Raw genomic sequence first — 20,867 nt, forward strand, 5'->3', positions numbered from 1 at the left:
CATTAGCGACCTTGACCTTGACCTACTTGCATAAAAGTAGGTCATTATATGTGGATTCACCTCAGTATCACTGACCATAAGGCCCATAGCCATACGGCTTATACTTAAGGCCTAATGTCAATTTCAAATTTTACAAATTTTGCCTTTAAAAGCCTCTGTGACCTTGAAAAGTAGGTCAAGGTCACTGAAACTGGGTCTATGGCATATTCTTACCATAGGCTACCTATGTAAATTATTTCAGATTTTTCGCGAAAAAAAAACGCGCGGAAAGAATAATAATAATAACTATAATACTACCAAAAACAATAGTATTCCCCTACGGGGAATCCTAATAATACTTAAATGTATTAATGTCCTTCTTTAGTCAGAAGGTATGTGAAAAATCTTACTGCTTGTTCAGTAATAGTTGCTTGTGTGCATTGGCACTCATGCTTGCTTATGTCAGCCTGTGTTGCGAGATTGCTTTATACATTAATTATAATTTGGCTCTATACATGACTGTGTTAACTTCTGATAACCTGGTCACTGGGCAGCTGTACAAGAAAATATCTGCAAATTGACATTGTAAGGTCCCTTGGGGTCATGTTCAACTGGTTTATTATAAAATCTGTTTTTGTATAACCCCCACCCAAAATCCTACCATTTCACTCAACAGTAAACTCGTTAGCGTATGAGAGTGCGTAATTACGCGTTGTTTTGCTGTTTTTACGCATTGGCTGGAGCCCCAGCGCGTACGAATACGCACACCTTTGGCTTTGAAGATCGGCGAAGTTGACCAGTCCGTTGACTGTTGACGGTCAGACTCATGTTGAAAATGTCATAATTGATTCCCAAGTGTCTCATTTTTTTCTTAAGATATTTGAATTACCCGACTAAAACATGCTTCTTCTTTCACTGCATGACCCGCAGAGGATGACGTAATCTTCTCCGATTGGTCATAATATGCAAGTTTTAGGTCAAAGCACGTGTGCCTCTCTTTAGTATAAACAAGGTATGAACAACGATGAAATGATCGTTTTTTTATTCACATAATTGTTCAACATTTTAATTGAGCAACCATACGTTTAGGACCAATTTAAATCACTCGCCCAGACCAAATACTTTAGGCCAGTAACCCTTGTGACTTTTGTAGTTTTAGTCGTCAGAATAAATTTTTAGTCGCATTTGACGAGCGGGCGACCGGGAATTTCCAGCTCTGCTGATTACCAGTGATGACAAAATGACGAGAAAAAGGAAAAGCAAAGGAAAAAAACAACAGTCAATTAAAAGGTTTTGTCATGCAAGGTAGGCAAAGTTATTTACTATAGATTTCAGAGTCCGACATACCTACTTGCGATGGTTGCGTTTCGCAACTAGTTTTATCAGCCGGGCAACTAAAATTTAGCTGGTAGTTGCCCAGAAACGCAAGTGACTTTCGGCTGTTCACTTGCCCGGAAAATTTGAAGTGTAAAATTTATTATCACAGACAAAATAGATCGTTTATTATTGGCAGTCATTTGCCGGTTGGAAACAAAGTGGTTTGCAGCAACCGGCTAGCTCCAGATTTGGCCAGCTTAGAAAACAGTTGAACTTGAAGTGCTGCGCTAACAAACATAAATAAAAATTATCTTTCAACAAACTGTGAAATAATATTTCTAGTAATTATTTACAAATTGAAAGCAAAGGTTTAATTTTTATAAACAATTTAGTAAAACTTAAAAACGACGGGTGCCTAATGTTCCCGACTTGACCTACTTTTTGTCGGCATCAATTTTAGGGAGAAACACTAGGAAGAGTAAGAAGTATGAACATTTTGATTGATTAAAATGGCTAAATATGTAAATTTTGTGTCCCTTCTCAAATAGTATACTAAAAAATGCTTGTTTGACAGAGACGGATACTGGGTGACTACTTGTCAGTGTCCAGACATTTTGGCGCCGTTCTCTATCTCTCCCTCTCCCAACTATTACAGAGCGCTTGTTTGACCTAGTTTTTTTAAAAACTTTACTAAGGAAGCAGTTAGGCCAGGAGCATTTTTAAATCTCAGTCAAGAATAGATTGTAAATTTTTGGCTATGAAGTGCAGTCGTACTTGTTGTATTTTGATTGTTTCTGTGGTAATTTAAAAGCAATGTTTTTGTTTTCTTTTTGTTAAATTGCAATAATAAAAGATTTTGGATAAAAGGATAGTGGGTTATTGTTATGAAAGTGAACTGTGTGATTGCATGATTATTAATACACAAAATTACACCTTGATGAGCATTTTTTAATTTTACCCCTTCATTTTGAAAATTACCCCTTCTTTTTTTGGGCAAGGGGTACGGTACTCCCTTAGAAAAATCCTACCGAGTGCACTGACTCAATGCAAACCTTTCTGCTACTCCTGAGGCCAGTAGCTCAGTTCAATAAGAACATAGGGGATAGATGACTAGCTTAGGCGATAGATGACTAAGGATAGGGGGAAGAAGGCATAGTGCAGGGGATAGATAACTGAGGTGATGGCGGTCTTGATTTACAGCTGAGATCAGTTTTGTTCAAACCAAGTTGAATGCAGCCTCTCTGTATGTCATGGTCAGTGAAGTAGAGTTCAGTATGCCAGTAGTCATTCCAGAGATGATATTTCAAATGGCTTCTTGATTGCTGATGGAAATTGGTCAGATGAACCCATATAGGGCTTGGAAGCATGGGTGTTATGCTACATGACAAAGTAAATGTTCAGAATTAAGAATTTTTAGATAGTAAAGATTAAACTTTTTTGTGCATTTTAATGCTGCTTTTGTGTATTTAAATGCCCCTTAATGTGAAGATTTTCTCTTTCAAAGTTTGGTGGCCTTTAAAACCTTCCATTTGTCTCTTTTCACAATAAGTTTAGGAACAGTTGTTATGTCATGATGACCGATGACTTGTTTACTGTTGCAAACTAAAGTCAAGGACATCTTGCTGTGTATTAGACCTCCTGAAGCTTATTAATATCAGCGTGTTTACTGAGTTCAAATGGCTATGTCCAAGCTTTGTTGACTTGCTTCTTTCTCAGCTCTCTGATTAAAAGGTAAGCTAACCAAAGCCAGCTCCACTGAAACACCGACTTTACAGGCTGGGGTGATTGCACAAGAAATAAAACTGATGATATTTGCTGTGTACTTCCTCGGTCTATTGGCCTTATAGACAAAAAGTATTCTTTCATATTGAAACCAGTCAGGTTAGTATCTGGGAAGGGGGGGGGGGGGGGTTAAATGGACTCCCTTTTTTGCCAGGAAAAGATATGCTCTGGGTAAAATGTGATCTAAGTATGCAAAGATTTCATGTTAATGGTTCGACTTTTTGACAAGAAGCCCCCCCCCCCCTTAAAAATTGCTGGCTACTGGCCTGCCATTTAATGCTTCTCCTGTGTGTCTTTCACCATAGAAATTAAACAAAAATAGGTGAACCATAAAAATTTCCAATACTGAATTGGAAGAGGTAACAAACCAGTAATGTGTACCCTAGGTTCTAGATTCCAGTATTGCCAGCTCGATCTTGATTTCATATATAACCCATAGTAGCAATACCAGACTCTAGCGAACAGTGGCAACTCGGGGGCGTTCTTCTTCAAAATTCTGCCTGGGGCGCTTCCATATTTGGAAGTCACACGTCACAGCTGTGTCCGCCTGGATCCATATTTGGAAGTCATAAGTCTCGTACGTCACAGGTTTAGCCGCCTGGAGCTGCCTTTCCCGCCTTGCGCTGAAGTCTCGTGCAGGCGAGACAAGAAGCAATTAAAGTGCCTGACGCGGAGTTAGAAGTTTGAAATGAAAATATCTTGCAGTCGAAGGTCAGTGCCACAATACAAGCAACATTCTGCTGTAAAAACTTATTTTCGTGTAGCCATTGCGCAGCCCTTATAGTGGTATCAGGCATACAGTGTAGCTGTCAAATTTGGCACACGGCAAGCACATGTATTGTACACGTGTGTATCTCAGGACTAAATGTTCTTTGGTAAGCAAAAAATACAAAAACATTGGATATATCTTTTCTTTCCGAAGAATATTATTTATTTTTTCACTTTACATCTTAAATACAGCAAATAGAATTAAATAAAGCAGAATTAAATGTTTTACGTTTTATTTTGGTCTGATGACATTCAACTGCATTTTCACTGCGGAGCAGTTCTATTTGATTGATGGAAAACTTTCATGGCCGCTGGTCTTCAGAGTTAGTAAAAGCGACTCCACCACAAGGTATATTTAGCTTTACATCTTAAATACAGCAAATAAAATTAAATAAAGCAGAATTAAATTTGCTTTACGTTTTATTTTGGTCTGATGACATTCAACTGCATTTTCACTGCGGAGCAGTTCTATTTGATTGATGGAAAACTTTCATGGCCGCTGGTCTTCAGAGTTAGTAAAAGCGACTCCACCACAAGGTATATTTAGCAGGCTAGCTTTTACGTTGCTCTGACACTCAGGGTAGTAATGTGATATGTGATTCAAGATTGGGTGCTGTCTTATATTATTGTTTTAACCAAATTGATATTGAGAGTCAAAACAAAGATATATTACTGATAAATTTGTAATATTAATTTGATGTTCTTTATTGTCTTCAGACAAATAAGTTATCTTAACATTTAGCGAAAAGGTGAATTTGAGATTGTTCAAAATGAATTTGGTCCCCCTAGCTCATGGGCAGTAACTCCACAGGGACTCTTGCTGAATGCAATCAGATAAACAGGCCTCCTCTTGTTTCCAACATATATATATATATTCTACTCAAGGCCAATAGGTGGTGTGTTACTACTACAATGAAAGCTCAAATAGCATGTTTCAAGCATTTGTGGACTACACTGGCCATCACAAAGATGAATAGTTGTGTAAGACACAGACAGATGTGTGTCTAACAGCCAAATGCCTGGCAGTGTGTGCTGGAAAAATTGCTTGTGTTTTAGAAAACAAAAAAGCAGGAGGAGTTGAAAATGAGGGTTGTGGAACACAGGGCTTTTGTTTGTCTATGTAAGAATACAAGTTGTTTGTAGCATGACAGAGAGATATTAGGACAGTGAAACGGTAAACACATTAACTTGTCCAGTACGGACATTTTTTTGCTTAGAAATTCTCTTTTCATATAGCTGTTGGCATGTGTGCATACAAATACATGCATACACACACATGTTCAGTAATTATTATTTTTCCTTGGCTCTAAGTGAAAGTTTCTGATTGATTTTGGATATTTTAAACCTGAAAGCTTGGATAACAAGGTAGCTTCTGTGAAGGATATCCAAGGCATGGTTAGCAAATTCCTGGGATGAAACAGTCTTTGATTACTACATTCCGCTTATAAAGAGTGGCCATAGTGTTGATAAAGATGTTTTCCAAGATATGGTACGGCAATTGCTCCATAAACTTGCTCCAAGTTGACCACTGATATTTACATTAAAATTCTTTTGTTAATTGTCCTTTTAAAATGTACAAAGAGTGACTTTTGATTTTGTCACAAAGGAATAACATATTGAAATAAATAAATTAATTAATTAAATGAGAAATAAGTTTAAGTGATGAATTTGAAATCTGTGAGTGGTAAGAGGATTAACATCCCTGCAGCAGGTGAAGAGTGTTTCCAAGAATCCTGATAGCTGGTCTTCCAGAGAGATAGCCAAGCAACTCGTGACTGTAGACAACCCACCTTTGACGTACTCTTAATTTAGTCATGGTTGGGACATTAGGTCTGTTTCCCAAATGAATTTAATTTAAACCCAGAAATTTTAGACCACAATCTAATATAGCTCAGTTGTAGATAAATTGAAATTTGATCTTTTTTTTTAAGCAACACCCCCCCCCCCACCTTAAAAAAAAGGAGGGCATCGTAACATTTGAATATGAAACAAAGCAAGGTTGATTTTTTTTAAGCTGAGAAGCTCTTCTAAGTTTTTTTTCTAATGCCAAGTGGATGATGGTTACTAGATGGGGATATGGAGAAATTTTCCTGAGGAGGTCTGTCATCCCTTAAAGAGAAAAATTCTCAGTCATTTGAAATGTAATTTACTCATTTGATTATCTGATTATGCATGAGGGTACTTAGGCATTTCTACTTTCTAACCTGGATGAGCACGCCTAGAATATGGTGATAAGTGCCGTGCTGGTTCATAGAGCTGCTTATTTCTTGGCCTTGATCATTACTTAACATGCCATGATTTTTGGGTCAATAAATTGAACATGATTGGAAATTGGATTTTTAAGCTCAGCACTATAATGCTGAGATATAATGACCGTTTTGAAGCCTCTGTTTTTTCTCTTCTGATACTGTATTCTTTATTTTTTGTTTTTGTTTTACTCTGTGTTTTTTGGCCTGTTAAGCTGGAGTGGCTGACATTTCTGTTGTTTTATGTGTGTTTGAGTTAGGTAGCGTTAAGCAGCACAGTGCTGGGCACTTTTCCTGCTTTCATGTGCCTGGCATGAAAGGGTAGTTGCACAGCGGGGATTGTAAAATGAGAAGAGAAAAAATGTAGCCTCTTGAGAGCAATTAACTGGCGTCTAGACAGCCTAGCCTGCCTTGCAGAGGTAATGCCACGTAACCTCGGTACGGCACACCAGGGGTGAGCAGGGGTGCAGAAAAAGCCAAGAGGTCTGTTAAGTTTCATCAGTAAGAAAAGAACAAGCTGTGAGAGGAAAGTGATTGGTTTAGGAAGGCCAATTGAGCAACTTACAGCTATCCTTGTTCGTGTGCTTGTGGTTTTGGGGTCACTTTACAAATAAGATGTTATGTTGATGGATTTTGAACCTGTTTAGAAACTCTTTTCTTTTAAGTAACATTATTTGTTTTATTTTATTCATGGCATTGTCCAGTAATCAATTTGAAGATCCGGTCATGTTGGGAATTATATATACACTGGCCAAAAACCAGAGCCCAGGTGGAATAAAGCAATTAACATCAACTAACCCATAGAAATGATTTAAGACTAGTCTATGAATGGTTCAGTCCACATTCCAGAGGCTGATACAAATGTGATTAAGAATATGTCCAGAGGCCTGCTTAGACAAGACCTCTGTGGACTGGTTAATGGCCGGTGATATCTGGCAAATAAATAACACAGAGACTCCTTGGTCTGAAATTGCCCTCTTCTGAATGTAGCTGAGGCCATGGGTTTGATGGGTTATTAGTGAAGTAGACCTATTTCAGTGCATTGCATTGATTATGTTGTTACCTCTCAGCTGGCTTGTCTGTGGCCTTGTGCGATAGTGGTAGCAGGAGAGGGAATGAAGGACCACCCAAGCGTCTGTACAGCTTCAAGAGTGCAGTCACATGCTCGGTGCAGGAGAAAAATTCATATTTATATGTAAGGAATTAGAATGCAGAAAAGACATGTTTATTGTTAGTTACAGTAAAAAGCATGTGGTAATATTCATACTAAGAAAAAGGTTTGCAGGCCTAGAAATAAAGAGCATAAAAGTCAGAGAAGAACTTCATCAGCTGTGTTAAGTTTTAAGAATGGTGTGATTTTTTCTTCAGTCAACAGCTAATATTGAAGATGTCCTGATAGACATCGAAATATTGGAGCTAAAACCTATCTCAATATTAGCTGTTGACTGAAGGAAAAAATCACATCATTCAAAGAACATGAAAGAAGGGAAAAATGTTTAAGAAACTGATATGATTTTTTGTTGGACAAGGGTTAGATTTAAGGAAAACTCACGTGCAGTATCTTAGTCAAAACACAGATAGGAATGGATTTATGCATATATAAGATTCGAGTTTTGAGAAATATTAGCTTGATGTTATGATTGAATCTGTTACTTGAATAACAATTCGGTAAGTAAATTTTGTCTCTAGGCATTTCCATTGCATAACATTTGCAGAGAGCAATTTCTGGTTTGGTTGCATCTGGCTCTCTCTTTTTATAGACAGTTGAGAGATTATTCATAAGTGTAGCATAAGACATAACAGTCAGAATGACCTTGGTTTATTACTCTTTGCAGACATGGCAACAGCAACCACGTGTGAATATTATGACTCCCAAGTAGAGAGCTTTAACACCACAGAGCACTGCGAGACTCCTGACACGGGGAAGAGGGTCCACTGCTATGCCTCGTGGAAGAACACCTCCCTGGAGTTCAAACTTTTGAAGAAGGGCTGCTGGTTGGACTACAGCGACTGCTATGGCAAGGAACAGTGCATTGAGAATAAAGATAAACCAGACAAGGATGTTTTCTTCTGCTGTTGTGACAGGGACATGTGTAATACTAATATCAGCCATGTTCCTTTACCTACCACACCAAAACCAACAGGTGAGGGTCATGTAACACACACACACACGTTTATGCAATGTGTTATGGATATTAGTTATGCAATATGTTATGGATATTAGTTATGCAATATGTTATGGATATTAGTATTTTTGCAATTGTTACCATGATTTGTACCTGTGTGTTAGTTGTGTGCCTAGATATCCGTTGCCTTAGATTGGCTTAAAAATTGAACCAACTTAATGACAGTAGGTGTCTGGACATGGGACTCACTCATTTGTCGTTCCTGCAAGGTCCTGGTATATGTGTATCATCTGAAGCATTCAGTTGGACTATGTTTTTAGATTGAATTTAGCCTGCTATTGAACACAATGTGCCAGTTCCTAAAATGTGGATAGGACACCTCGGGGTTTTTTTATTCCTCCTATCTTTTTTCTACCCCAAGGCCATGGAGCAATTCAGACACCAAGTTAAGATGTTCTACCATTGTTGAAGGGGCATAAATCTTGAGGAACATTTTTTCATTATTATGATTATGAATATTACTATAATTATTATTGATGTTTTTATATACCTTGTTGCAAAATTTGAATTAATTTGAAGAAAAATTAAATGTTCAAGAGATTTTTGATACTCAGACAAATCAAACAGATGTGATGCATTTGCGTTAACCTAGAAACGATAAAAAGCCTGGCCCACCTCTAAAAGTGTGGTGTCTTCATACTTAGGCTGCAGTGCATCAGATATGTATCAATGCCATTACCTCCTATAACCACTCCTTATTATCCAGATACTGGTTTTACCAGGGCCCCCAACCTATGCCCTTAGAATGGATAATGTATTTCCTAATCTAGATGTGCTTTAGGAGGAGGGCACTACTTTCACAAGAACAAGATTTTAAATCTGATATCAAGTTTTTTTTTTCAAGCTGAAATATGTGGTCCCTGGTAAACAGTACCTGCACTCGCGCACCAGCTCTTATATCTCTAACCAGTTAATGTTTTTACTTTTCAAAACCTTTTACTCTTGAAATAGAACATATCTGCATCATGTCTTTTTTTTATTGTTAAACAAAAGGGAGGAAAGTTGATAATGATCTCACAGTACGTAACTTAAGAGTGCATTTGCCCTCTCTGATGGATCTGTAGATAACCATCAGTAGTGTGGGTTACTGCCCAAAATTGGTATGCCAAGGGAGTATTCAGTGCACTTATCGCCTGCTGCAGACTTTTCTGTAGAGGAGTCGCTGGCTAAAGCGTGAAAATGAATGCAGTTTCTGCTTGGCTCTTAGTGTATTTAATTTTGCAATATTGAGTTGCTTGACTTGCTTCAATTTTCCCAGATATTAAAGTCTGTTTAAAGTTACCTTTAAGGTCCCATAGTGGGATTTTCTTTTATTTTTTTATGAAGGTCATTGAACAATTGTGAAGACCTACATTCATACCTTTTACTTAAAAAATATGTTCAGTAATTGTCGAAGTAGTTTTACAAAGATAGATAAAAAGGTAAATGTGTAAGCTGGGAAAGGAAAAAAGGCAAAAGAAGGGCCTACTGCATATTCTAAAAAAAATTATCTTTCATACTTATGTGCACCATAGAGCTTTGGTCTTTCCCAGTCACTCACATGTCTGATGCTCAGGTTTTGCAACCAAAACATCCACTTTTAGGAAAAAGGTTAAAACGGGCCCTTATTGCAGCTGTGTTATTTACTTCTGACCACTGGGTTGTATATGAATAACCTTGGAATGAGTATGTACATTTATTCTTGTATTGTCTTCTAGGGTCTCCAGTGGTTTCCATTGCCCCAGTGTACCAGAATCAGCAGCTGATTAAAACCTTGATCTTTTCCCTCGTTCCTCTTCTTGCCATAACCATCGTGGTCGTCATCACCTTCTTCCTGTGGAGGCGCCACAAGCAGATAATGTATCACCAACAGATCCCCACGGACGAGCCTCTGCAGGAACCTCCGTCGCCTCTTATGAGCCTGCGACCATTACAGCTACTTGAGCTGAAAGCTAGGGGGCGCTTCGGCACTGTTTGGAAGGCCCAGTTATTGAATGAGTTTGTGGCAGTGAAAATCTTCCCTATACAAGACAAACAGTCCTGGATGAGGGAACAGGAAGTGTATAGTTTACCATTGATGAAACACGAGAATATTCTCAAGTTCACAGCCGCGGAGAAAAGAGGAGATAATCTCAACACTGAACTGTGGCTGATCACAGAGTTTCACGAGCTTGGCTCGTTGTGTGACTACCTTAAAGGGAACCTCATTGCATGGAATGACATGCTAAAGATGGCAGAGACAATGGCCAGAGGCCTTGCATATTTACACGAGGACATCCCCGGGGTGAAGGGGAGCGATGGGAAACCAGCCGTGGCACATAGGGACTTTAAAAGCAAAAATGTGCTCATGAAGAAAGACATGTCTTGTTGCATCGCAGATTTTGGGCTAGCAATGAAGTTCGACCCAGGTAGCAGCCCAGGGGAGACACATGGACAGGTAAAGACTGGGTGCCTTATTGGATAATTTGTTCGGTTTAACCAGCAAGAGTAGCTAGCTATTTTTGTAGCACTGTACTATGAGTAAAACGTGCCCTGAATACATTTTGCCTCTCTCTGAATTGTAAGTCGTGATTTCTGCACTTTGTACTAAATTTATTGCACATGTAACATGCTAACAATTGCAAACAGTCCCTGCAAATTAACTTAGGAAATGGTTTGTTTTTAAAAATATATTTCATAGCTGGAGCATATGTTGTGGTTGCATGTGTTTTTTGAGAGAGAGAGAGAGAGAGAGAGAGAGAGAGAGAGAATGGGGGGGAGGGGGGTAAGTTGAAAACATGCTTGGGGGGGGGGGCTTGATAAATTAATAGATTAAAAAGGAAATAATGAGGGTACAACAGTCCTCACACCCATGTCCCAGTAAGAGAAAAAAAATTAAAAGAACAAATGCCTCATTGCTGTGGGCAACCTTTCCAATAATAGCTCTGGGTGCATAAAAGCAATAAACTGTTAAGAAAACATTCGTACTTTTCATTTCCTGTACATCTTTTTTATTTGTCTTAAGTCTTAATCCAGAATGGCTTAAACTTGATTCCAGCTGGCAGATTTTGGGACTGGTTTTCATAAAAGTAAAAAAAAAAATGCAACTTGTGATAGATGTTGTTCATGTTCTTTTTTTATCAACTGGTGTAATTTTTTGTTGAAGCATGATCTGTGTAGGTCAAGGAAAGCATGCTATTTACTGGTCTGAAACGCCCAAACAAATGGCCAAGTATCAAATTATAATGGCCAAAAAAGAAGAAAAAATTATCTTCTGTAATAATTGATTAATTAAAAAGAGAGACAAGGATCACAGATGGACAGCAGACAAGTTTACACACACACACACACACACACACTTTTAGTTCATAGAGTAAATTCCTTTTTCATCTTTAACTGAAAAGTCGTGGGTGGATTAAATCTGGAAAAATGGGTTTCCATTTGTATTAATGCTTTCTTCATTTTGATTGCAGGTTGGGACACGCAGATACATGGCTCCCGAGGTACTGGAGGGCGCTATTAACTTTAACAGAGACGCCTTTATGCGTATTGACATGTACGCATGTGGCTTAGTATTGTGGGAAATCGTGTCAAGGTGTTCAGCAGCAGATGGTAAGTTGGCTGCCACAATTGCTATGGCCTACAAACACCACTCATTTCATTTCATTATTTTTTCCACCCAAGATATATTTCAGAAATTTGAAAAAAAAAATTCTTCACGACATAATCTCAACACCCTTTTCCAAACTTTTGTATAATCATTCACAGGTAGTTATTACTTGTACAGTGTTGGGTGTCCTATAAAACCATTTGTGGTTCATGTTTATGGTTTGTTTTGGCTACCAGGCCCTGTAGAGGACTACCAGCTCCCCTTTGAAGATGAGGTCGGTCAGCATCCCACTTTGGAGGATATGCAGGATGCTGTGGTCCACAAGAAAGTCAGGCCAGCATTTAAAGAACACTGGTTAAAACATGGAGTGAGTATTGGAAACAGCTTTTTTAAAGAATTATAACTGAAACTATCAGCATGAAAAATTTAAACACATGTGCCATACACAGCATCACGCTGCTCATTTCCGCAGTGATGAGTGGGACAAGAGATAGATTTGCTCCCAGCTAATCCTGATCAGCATGTTCTGGTTGTTAAAATTTTGCCCACATAACCTGACTGGAAACGTAAGTTAACTGTTTCCTGTCTAAGTTGGCTCTGATGGGAACGGGCCTTATCAGCCTGTTACCTTGAACACTAGCAGGAGTCCTTCATTGAACTGTCCTTGTCAACAGCTCAAGGGTTAGAAATAGAGATAATCAGTGGCATTGGGACAAGAGGTCAGATTGGTTTAACCATTGATTCTTAGATAGATAACTAAACATATGAGAGTATGGATATTTTCATTTCCATTTGTTCAGTGGTGGCATGGAGAACTGGTACTGCACTAAGTGCACTTGTCATGAATCTCTTGTAGTTTTGGTCCAAGGATGGTCCGTCTCCCAAAATATGAAAAGCAGTAAATCAAAAGGAACAGCTGCATATTTCAAGGCATATCTTGCTAATATTATGGCACGCACGCAGGCACTTACACTTACTCACCAATGAATTACGTAGTTGCATGCTGAGGTACATTTGGATGTAAATTCAACATATTTATGAAAAATAAATAGAATTTCAACTTGCTGAGGTCATTACATTAGTGTAACATCGTATTCAAACGTGACACAGAGTTTATTTTACTTTTTGATGTTGAAAGTCATTCTGAAGGTGGCGCCATAAGATTGTTGTTCTTTTACGTTATTGTTTTCTGTGTTATAGCCAAGTCAGTGTTATAAGTAAGATACACACTTAATTACATCCTAGTTCCTAAACTGAGTTCATTTTAGTAAAATAATGTATCACCGATAGCTTATAGGTTGGGGCTCTTTATATGTTTTTATGAGTTGATGGGAACTCTGAAATGCTAGTCCTTCAAATGAAACAATGAGATGAATTGATTGATTAATCATCTCATTGGAATATAACTTAAATAAAAAATAAGTGGTTCTTTAAATAGTCTGAATTTTATGTGTTCAGTGATCCCTCAGTATTGTGTGAATGATATCATGCAATTTTTAAAAAAATCTGAAAAATAAAAGAATTAGACTTACTGAGTCATGAAGTCTGTTTTTTAATAGAGGTGCAGTGTCTTTATTGCATTTTTATTATGCAATATCATGAACATTTATTATGGGTTGTCAGGAACATGTTCTTTACCATTCGGGTTTTAGAATGCGATTATTTTAACAAATTTTTTTTTTTATGTTGGCTTAATGGTGGTGGTGGTGGGGGGGTGTGTTGGAAGAGACTGCTACTCCCCCTCTGCCCCCCAAATCCTCAACCAACACCTGTTTTTTGCAAATATATTGTCATCTTGTATTACAACTATGATCTTGCTGTAATCAATCCTTTAACTCATACATTCTTGTCTTCATCTCTGCAGGGTTTGCAGGCATTCTGTGACACCATCGAGGAATGCTGGGACCAGGATGCAGAGGCACGTTTGTCAGCTGGTTGTGTCGAGGAGCGCATTTCACAACTTGTTCGCCTCACAGCCGCCAGCACCCCCCTACCTCAGACTGCCGTCATCACCTCGAGTAATAATAATCCAGAAGTGACACAAAAAGAATCTAGCATCTGAGCTGTGCAAAAAACACACATATGGACCTCTGAAAATAAGCAACAGTATTGCAGGACACTGAGAATTATGACGTATGTGGGGTTGGTGTATGACCATGGCATTGCCATGACAACTGTTGCCATGGAGTTGCTATGGAGCAAGAAACCGGTGAACCCATACCTCAGATATGTACAGTAATGGCGCTGTGTAAAAAGTCACCAACTGATTTATGATGTTCACTTGCCTTATATATAGTAATATATATATATAGAAAGAAACATAGATATAGTGATATATATATAGGTTGCATTAGTTGTACTTATGTCTACATTCTTGGATGATGAGATTACAGGGAACTGACTTGTACATAGCCCTCCCTTCAAAGACGGTGGTCCTCCTGTGTGTAAACATGAAGGCAATGTGACCCTGTGACCTAGCAGCACTTAGGGACTTCTGTGTTTCCACAGACTATGTATCCCTGCACCTTATGGCCGAGAAACGGGGGAGGGGGGGGGGGTAAATGAAACGGGGAGTTTTTAAAAAAAGAGAGTTGAGTGTCATGTTGAGAGACTTGGTCAAGATCTGATGTTGCCTATGACAAAATGCCAGCTGAGGGGGGGTATTGGCTGAGATAATATTATAGCCAAGTGCCCTTGATGGAATGTGAAGTGGTAAAGAAGAGACCTATGAAACTCTTTCCACAGTCTCACTATCTACTGCCTTGGAACAATGCTGCAGCATAAGCAGCACTATATATTATGTGTATGCAAGTGAAGGAGTGGACATGCTAGGCAAAATGGCTATCACTGGGCACATATGACCAGTAGAAGTGCAATTCTGTAAGCTGGCTTGTGATCTGTTCAATTTTACTAACTGTAAGTGAGGGGAAAAAGAATGGACATTTTCACAGAAGTCTACAACAAAGAAAATAGGGTTAAATAATAGAAATGCCAACTAAAAGCATTTAAGTTGGCCTGAGGCAGAAGTAGGTCTAGCAGGCTTGGTGAATGATTATGGTTCAAAACGGGATAAACTGGTGTATATCTGGGTTTGAGTTAAGAGGAATCGGGTGATATCAACTAGCAGTCTCCTCCATACTGTAATCACACACACACACAATCAAGTTATGAAAAGTGTGCTGCTGGAAAGCAGTTTCTGTTTCAGACTTGGGTGTAAAAAAGGCCATCATTTTAGTGGCGTGGAAGTCTGAATTTCCTCAGGTAATTATTCACAAACTCAAAATAACATTTTACCTTTGAATTTTCTCTTATTCCAACATGAATTGTTTTTTAGTTACAGAACGGGAAACATTTTTCAAAGTTGCATCCAGCTCCTTGTTTTAAATTTTTGAATGGTACCTTTTGAGAGTGCAAACGAAATATTATTTTGGAAAGTAACAGATGTCAGTTTCATTCAGTCTTTGTGAGTAATTGCCAAACATTTTAACACTTGACCTCTTACCTGTTGCTTCCGAAGCAACTTATTATATGTATATTTTATTTTTTGGTGGACATGCAGACCCTCCCTGTGTTGGTTATTCATTCGGTCCCATTTTATGTGAAAAGTTTAACCTGGTGTATAAAATATTAGCAATTGAAGATCTTACAAGCTGGTTTTCTTAGAATACTGCTGGAACTATTCTCGGTCTTGTACATTCTGAGCCAGTTATGTATCAAGACTAAAGAGCTCCACCTGTATTCTCATTAAACCAGCCGAAGTTTACTGTAATAAATTTTAAGTCCAGCAGTACATTGAAAACAACTTAAGTCACCAATTACCTGTGTTCAGATGTATCAAGATTATTACGTGTACTGTTTGGCATATAACAACAGTATGTTTTAAGGTTATTGCATCAGATATGGGTGCACTCGGATTTCATAACATTTTTACCTCGTCAATTGATTCAACCTCAAATGCTTTACCTCCTTGAGATTGAGATGTTGAGATAAAAACTGCATTCACAGGGAAGTGGTTCTTCTAATCTGCTCACACATTGTTTTTAACTGGAAACCACTGGCTCAGCAGTATTTGTTTCAAGTGTTCGGGGAATGGTATATTTGGGACTTGCTGGCACACTAGATTGTTTTCGATGAACAAAATCCCGGAAAAGAAATGTATCTTCTTTTAGACCCATCCATTTGAGCAGAAAAAAAAAAAGTAAACTGTCTGACCTCGACTCATCCATTTTGGAAAAAAAGTAAGAAGTAATACCAGTTCTTTATTTATTGTTTTGTGTTACCTGTGGTGGAAGTATATACCACATTGAACATGGATTAGTGTCATTCTTGATGCGAGACGGAGGCGTTGTATATTGAACATTCAACATAGCCTGAAAGATTTGTATACTTGCAGGGATTCTCTTCGTCTTTGTGTTGGCAAATGCATTGAAAGTGATTAATTTCAGTGACGTTAGTTGCTCGAGGTATGTGTAGTTTATTGATTGACTCAGGTGCGACGTCCGTTTTGTGTGCAATTAGAAAGGGAAAGTTAAGCTTAGGGAGATAAGACAGTTGTATGTTTGCTTGCCTTATTCGAACAAGATTGACAGAATAATTTCCAAAATGATGTTTTGTTTGTAATACCACAAATATATACTCCACTTTTCTTGAATATTGGGGTCTTGTGAGACGGAATGTTTTTGAATTTAACAAAAAAAGTTATAATTTTGAAACTTGGGAATAATTACTGAAGTACAGAAATGTTATCTATCCATGAATTGAAATGAGGGATGTCTGATTACCGACAGATTGTAGAATGAATGGATAAATACAAAGAAAATAAGATAGCAATTTACAAAAATTGTTGGCAGTTTTCCAGTTAATGTTCATTCATTTTCACTCTGGTTAAAGGACTATTTTATGCAACATTGTTGAAAAGAGGGATAGATAGTGGCTAATTGGAGAGAATGCAATTCTTTATCTCAAAGATGAAAATGCTCTTCTGATGAGTTGATTGAAATATCAAAGTCCTGAGTTTCTGAAAAGGCTTATTGAATAAGTGATTTGTTGTTATGGAACATTGGAGCAGTGTTAGTGAATCAGACAATGATGGCTCTGAAAGCTTTCATAAACTACAAGAATTATATATTTGACATTGACATTCTTATAAGAAGATAACATGGCATCACATTGTATATATTGTGGTATCCCTAAGAACAAGGAAGCATGCCACCTTGTTGCAGAGAATGTGGTAATAGCACTGCAAGCAACGAGGTGACAGTTGTGAGGTGCCTTTGAGGAACTGAGCACTTCGGTGCATGTATTACGGGTAAAACTCCTTGGAAGGCAGTTGTGACTGATTTTTATTATACATGATAATTATAATATTGCTGTACAGTCCTGTATTACTATATTTACATATTGCAGCTTACAATAACAGTGGAAGAGGGTGGAAGTTCATGGACCGAGAGGGGTCCACGCATTTCACTGATCTATGTTATTATTGTAGTACTGTTCTTTAAACTACAAAAAATATCAACATATCCCGGGTTATTTTATCGTGAAGTATTTGAAGTTTAAATGTATTGTTTTATGTTTTTATTATCATTATTATGATTATGTTGAGTTTTTATCCTATTGTGAGTTGCTGGCCACAGTACCGGGATGGTCAGACCTTGAGATCTAGAAGCGGGATATGTATCACGTCCAAATGCGAGTTTTGATACAGTGCCTATGTTTTATATCATACTGTTATGGATTGTAAGGCCTACCTCAGATGAATGTTTTCTGGAGGAAACGAATAAAAATGTTGATTGACATACCCTTAATAGCAACAGTGGCTATTTGCATTTATGTAGGAGATGCTGTATGTCAACTGAGTCCAGTTTTAAAATTATAAGAAGTAATTTATCAATTTATGTACAATGAAGTGGTTCAGAAAGACAAATTCTGAGGGCTAACACTTTCTCTCCTATTGTCATGTGTATACAAGTACTGGACAAGAAGCTGAGCACTGCATAGGAGGGTAAGGGTTAACCAAGAAATTCCTATTCATAACATACTGTACATTTAAATATTTCAAACATTTTCATGAATTATTATATTAAGATTTATTGAAGGTGTACCCTTGTTCATTCTTTGCTACATAAGCAACATTTGGTGTCATATATTGGACTTAGTAGAATTTCAACAGGGCTGTAAGATACCTATTCATTGGTGTTGGATTTGTATAAATTCTCTACAGTGTGTAAGTATTATCAAAATATAGTTGCATGTTATGATAATGATGTGTAAATGTGATGTGGATCGTTTAATTATTATTATTTTTTTTCATTTATTTTCATAACTAAAATCTTGTGGTTCTTCGATTAATTATACATCATTATATGACATTTGTTAAGCAGAAGTTAATTTCTTTGTAAATAATTCTAATTTAGTTTAATTATTTATTTTTGGAAACAAAAGTGTACTTGGTTAGATGATCCTCTGTACTTCCATTTTTTCATGGTAAAGCTAACTGGTCTTCTTCAGCATACACCATAGACTTGCTTGGTATAAGTCAAGTTGAATTAAAGGCAGCAAAGGCAAATGTTGTAGAAACCTGCAAAAAGTCAAAACAAGTTGAAAAGAAAGTAGATGTACAGAAGTTGATTTCATTAAATATGCTCTTAGTTAATGTTAAGTCTGCAGAAGAAAAAGTGGAACAATGCACATTATGTGCCTGTCATTTTCAAAAATTGGGCTGGGGTTGTCATGTTTTTAAGTTCACAGGTGGCAGCACTGTTGGTGCAAACTAAATATCCTGGCATGCAGCACATGCTGGGAAGAATTAAGCATGTTCTATTTGGGGAAAGCTTTGTCACTTGGTTAAGAGATAATGGTATTTTTGCACATTTGAAATAATAAGGAAACTAGATAGCCCGATTAAGGAGCAGTTTGTGAACTTAAAATTGAGATTTAAGTCGTGGTTCTCACAGATACACTGGTTCCTATATTTTTTTAGAACAAGATACATCGTTTTTAAGATGCATTTTTAGTAATGGGATTTGGCTCCAGCACCATCTGGTGGTAAAGATTTCCTCCATTCTACCTCATGATTAGCCACTTTGTTGTATTATAGTTCAGAGACCTGTTCAAATAAATATACAGAAGTTACTGGCCCCTGCACCGTAGTGCCCGGAGGTAGATGTTATGTATTTGCAATAATGGTATACAGTCAGCATAGAGAGCACTTGTAAAACAACAACTTTGATTATTATTATTATTATTATTATTATTATTATTATTATTATTGATGATGATAATTATGTAAAGCTGTAGAACAACTGGTTTGGGTGGGGGGAGGGGTGAAGTACAACAAATACAGGAGTTTGGATGTCTCAGGAGTAACGCAAACCGATAACCAGGATTTTATGAGTATGTAAAATTGAGTAGAGTGCTCAGAAGTCCTGAATATGGGTTAGCATTATGCATTTTAATTGTATATACATTATCTATCTATCTATCTATAAATATACATCTATCTATATATTATATTATAAGCTTTGTAATCCTTTGAGCCCGGGTCTTTGTATTTACCAACACAAGTATATATCAAGGCTGCGGGAGAGGTTGGAGCACTTCATGGGTTAAGCGCCCCCTTCTCCATCGTCACAACAGTATGTAGGACAGAGAATATTGTTATGATATTTTTGTGCAAAAAAAGGGGAAATATCATGGATAATGAAATGGGAGATTGCCTGTTATGTGACACAATGTAAATGTATCTAAAAGAGATGAGTGTTAAACTTTGAAACAGAAATGTAGAAGAAATTGATGAAAACAATGCTTAGTTATTTTCAGAGTGATATTTTGTAGGATGTCTCTCCTCCCTCCCCTCCACTCCTGTGCTCCAACTTCAGTCCATGCACAAAATTCACCTACCGCTGTTTTACTGTGTTAGCCATGACTGTATCAATAAATGTAGGTGTACTATATCAAAATATGCTTCGTGTTTTTTATTTTCATTCAGTTCACAAAGAAAAAAATCTGTGAAACTAGATGCAGGCTTTTGCCAATTCTAAAATTGGAAGACATAAGTGATGTTGCCACACTTGACATTTTTAAATGTCAGTGGTGGTGTTTTTAAAAAATCAAACATTTGAGATCTTGCCTCAACAATTAGACTTTTTTAATAGAGTGAAAAGGGCAGGCTAACACTGGGTATTGAAAGAAAATTGTCAAAAATGAGACCAATATATTGTAGTAAATGATTTAAACCTAGAATGAATGAATATTGCTTTTATTGAAATCCGAGAAATACTATCTTGAAATGTCAATGTGGCTTGATTCTATCATTTTGCCATGTGAGAAATAAATTACAAACCCTTTTAGTAATGCTTCAATTATTAACAATGTCTTTTTATATAAATAAAATATTTTCCTATACTTAAAAATGTCCTGAGGAGTTAACTTAAAAAAGCATTTCAGAAAGTGGAAAAATAGAGTAGGAATTCACAAAAAGATCCAAAGCCACAGAGATACAGTTTATTATTTTTAAACATTGTCGACCACTGTGAATACTTTTTTTCAGTTGTTACATATCCATAATTCTGAAAAAGTATCTGTAAACAAAGGGGATAAGGATCTAGCATAACTTGCTCTAAGGGAGAGGCTTGTGATGTGGTAGTAGTACTTACGGGAGCCGCTAGAGGGCAGTAGTCTGCAGTCAGTCAGTGAAGACCAAGCAAAGTGAAATCAAACGAATGTATTAATGCATTTATTCCTGTTCTGGTACATTTATTGTTATGACCTTGAGCAATGTAAAATATTATTTTTAAGTATTGAAAGCAGTGATATGAAAACATCAGCTGATTAAAAAAAATGCGTTTGTAACAGAATGGCGAAATAAAAAAATTAGAATTGACAATTAAAATACTATTACATTGAAATATTCTAACTAAATGGTAAAATACAACTCCATGACATATTTACAAGTTTATGAAAAACAAAATTTGAAAATAAAAAATCCTTGATCGGATACGGAGTTCGTCACACGTTGCA

The 20,867-nt window shown here is 37.2% G+C and overlaps 1 protein-coding gene across 2 annotated transcripts in view; it reads left to right on the forward strand.

The window, feature by feature from the left end:
• Positions 1 to 19,807, forward strand: part of LOC106166288 (activin receptor type-2B) — a 28,013-nt gene extending 8,206 nt beyond the window's left edge. Inside the window, exons 1-6 of one of the 2 annotated variants that reach the window (XM_087018438.1) lie at positions 7,137 to 7,287; positions 7,928 to 8,236; positions 9,976 to 10,694; positions 11,710 to 11,848; positions 12,083 to 12,213; positions 13,711 to 19,807. In XM_087018438.1, the coding sequence (XP_086874564.1) occupies positions 7,254 to 7,287; positions 7,928 to 8,236; positions 9,976 to 10,694; positions 11,710 to 11,848; positions 12,083 to 12,213; positions 13,711 to 13,908 (1,530 nt within the window). In that variant the 5' untranslated portion in view covers positions 7,137 to 7,253 and the 3' untranslated portion in view covers positions 13,909 to 19,807. Of the gene's footprint in view, positions 1 to 7,136; positions 7,288 to 7,927; positions 8,237 to 9,975; positions 10,695 to 11,709; positions 11,849 to 12,082; positions 12,214 to 13,710 lie in introns of those variants that run through there. The other variant, XM_013544793.2, reaches the window with a different exon arrangement.
• Positions 19,808 to 20,867: the final 1,060 nt, after the last annotated feature.

This window comes from Lingula anatina, chromosome 7 (assembly GCF_051362555.1).
Source record: "Lingula anatina isolate TDL-2025a chromosome 7, LinAna3.0, whole genome shotgun sequence".
Lineage (NCBI taxonomy): Eukaryota > Metazoa > Brachiopoda > Lingulata > Lingulida > Lingulidae > Lingula > Lingula anatina.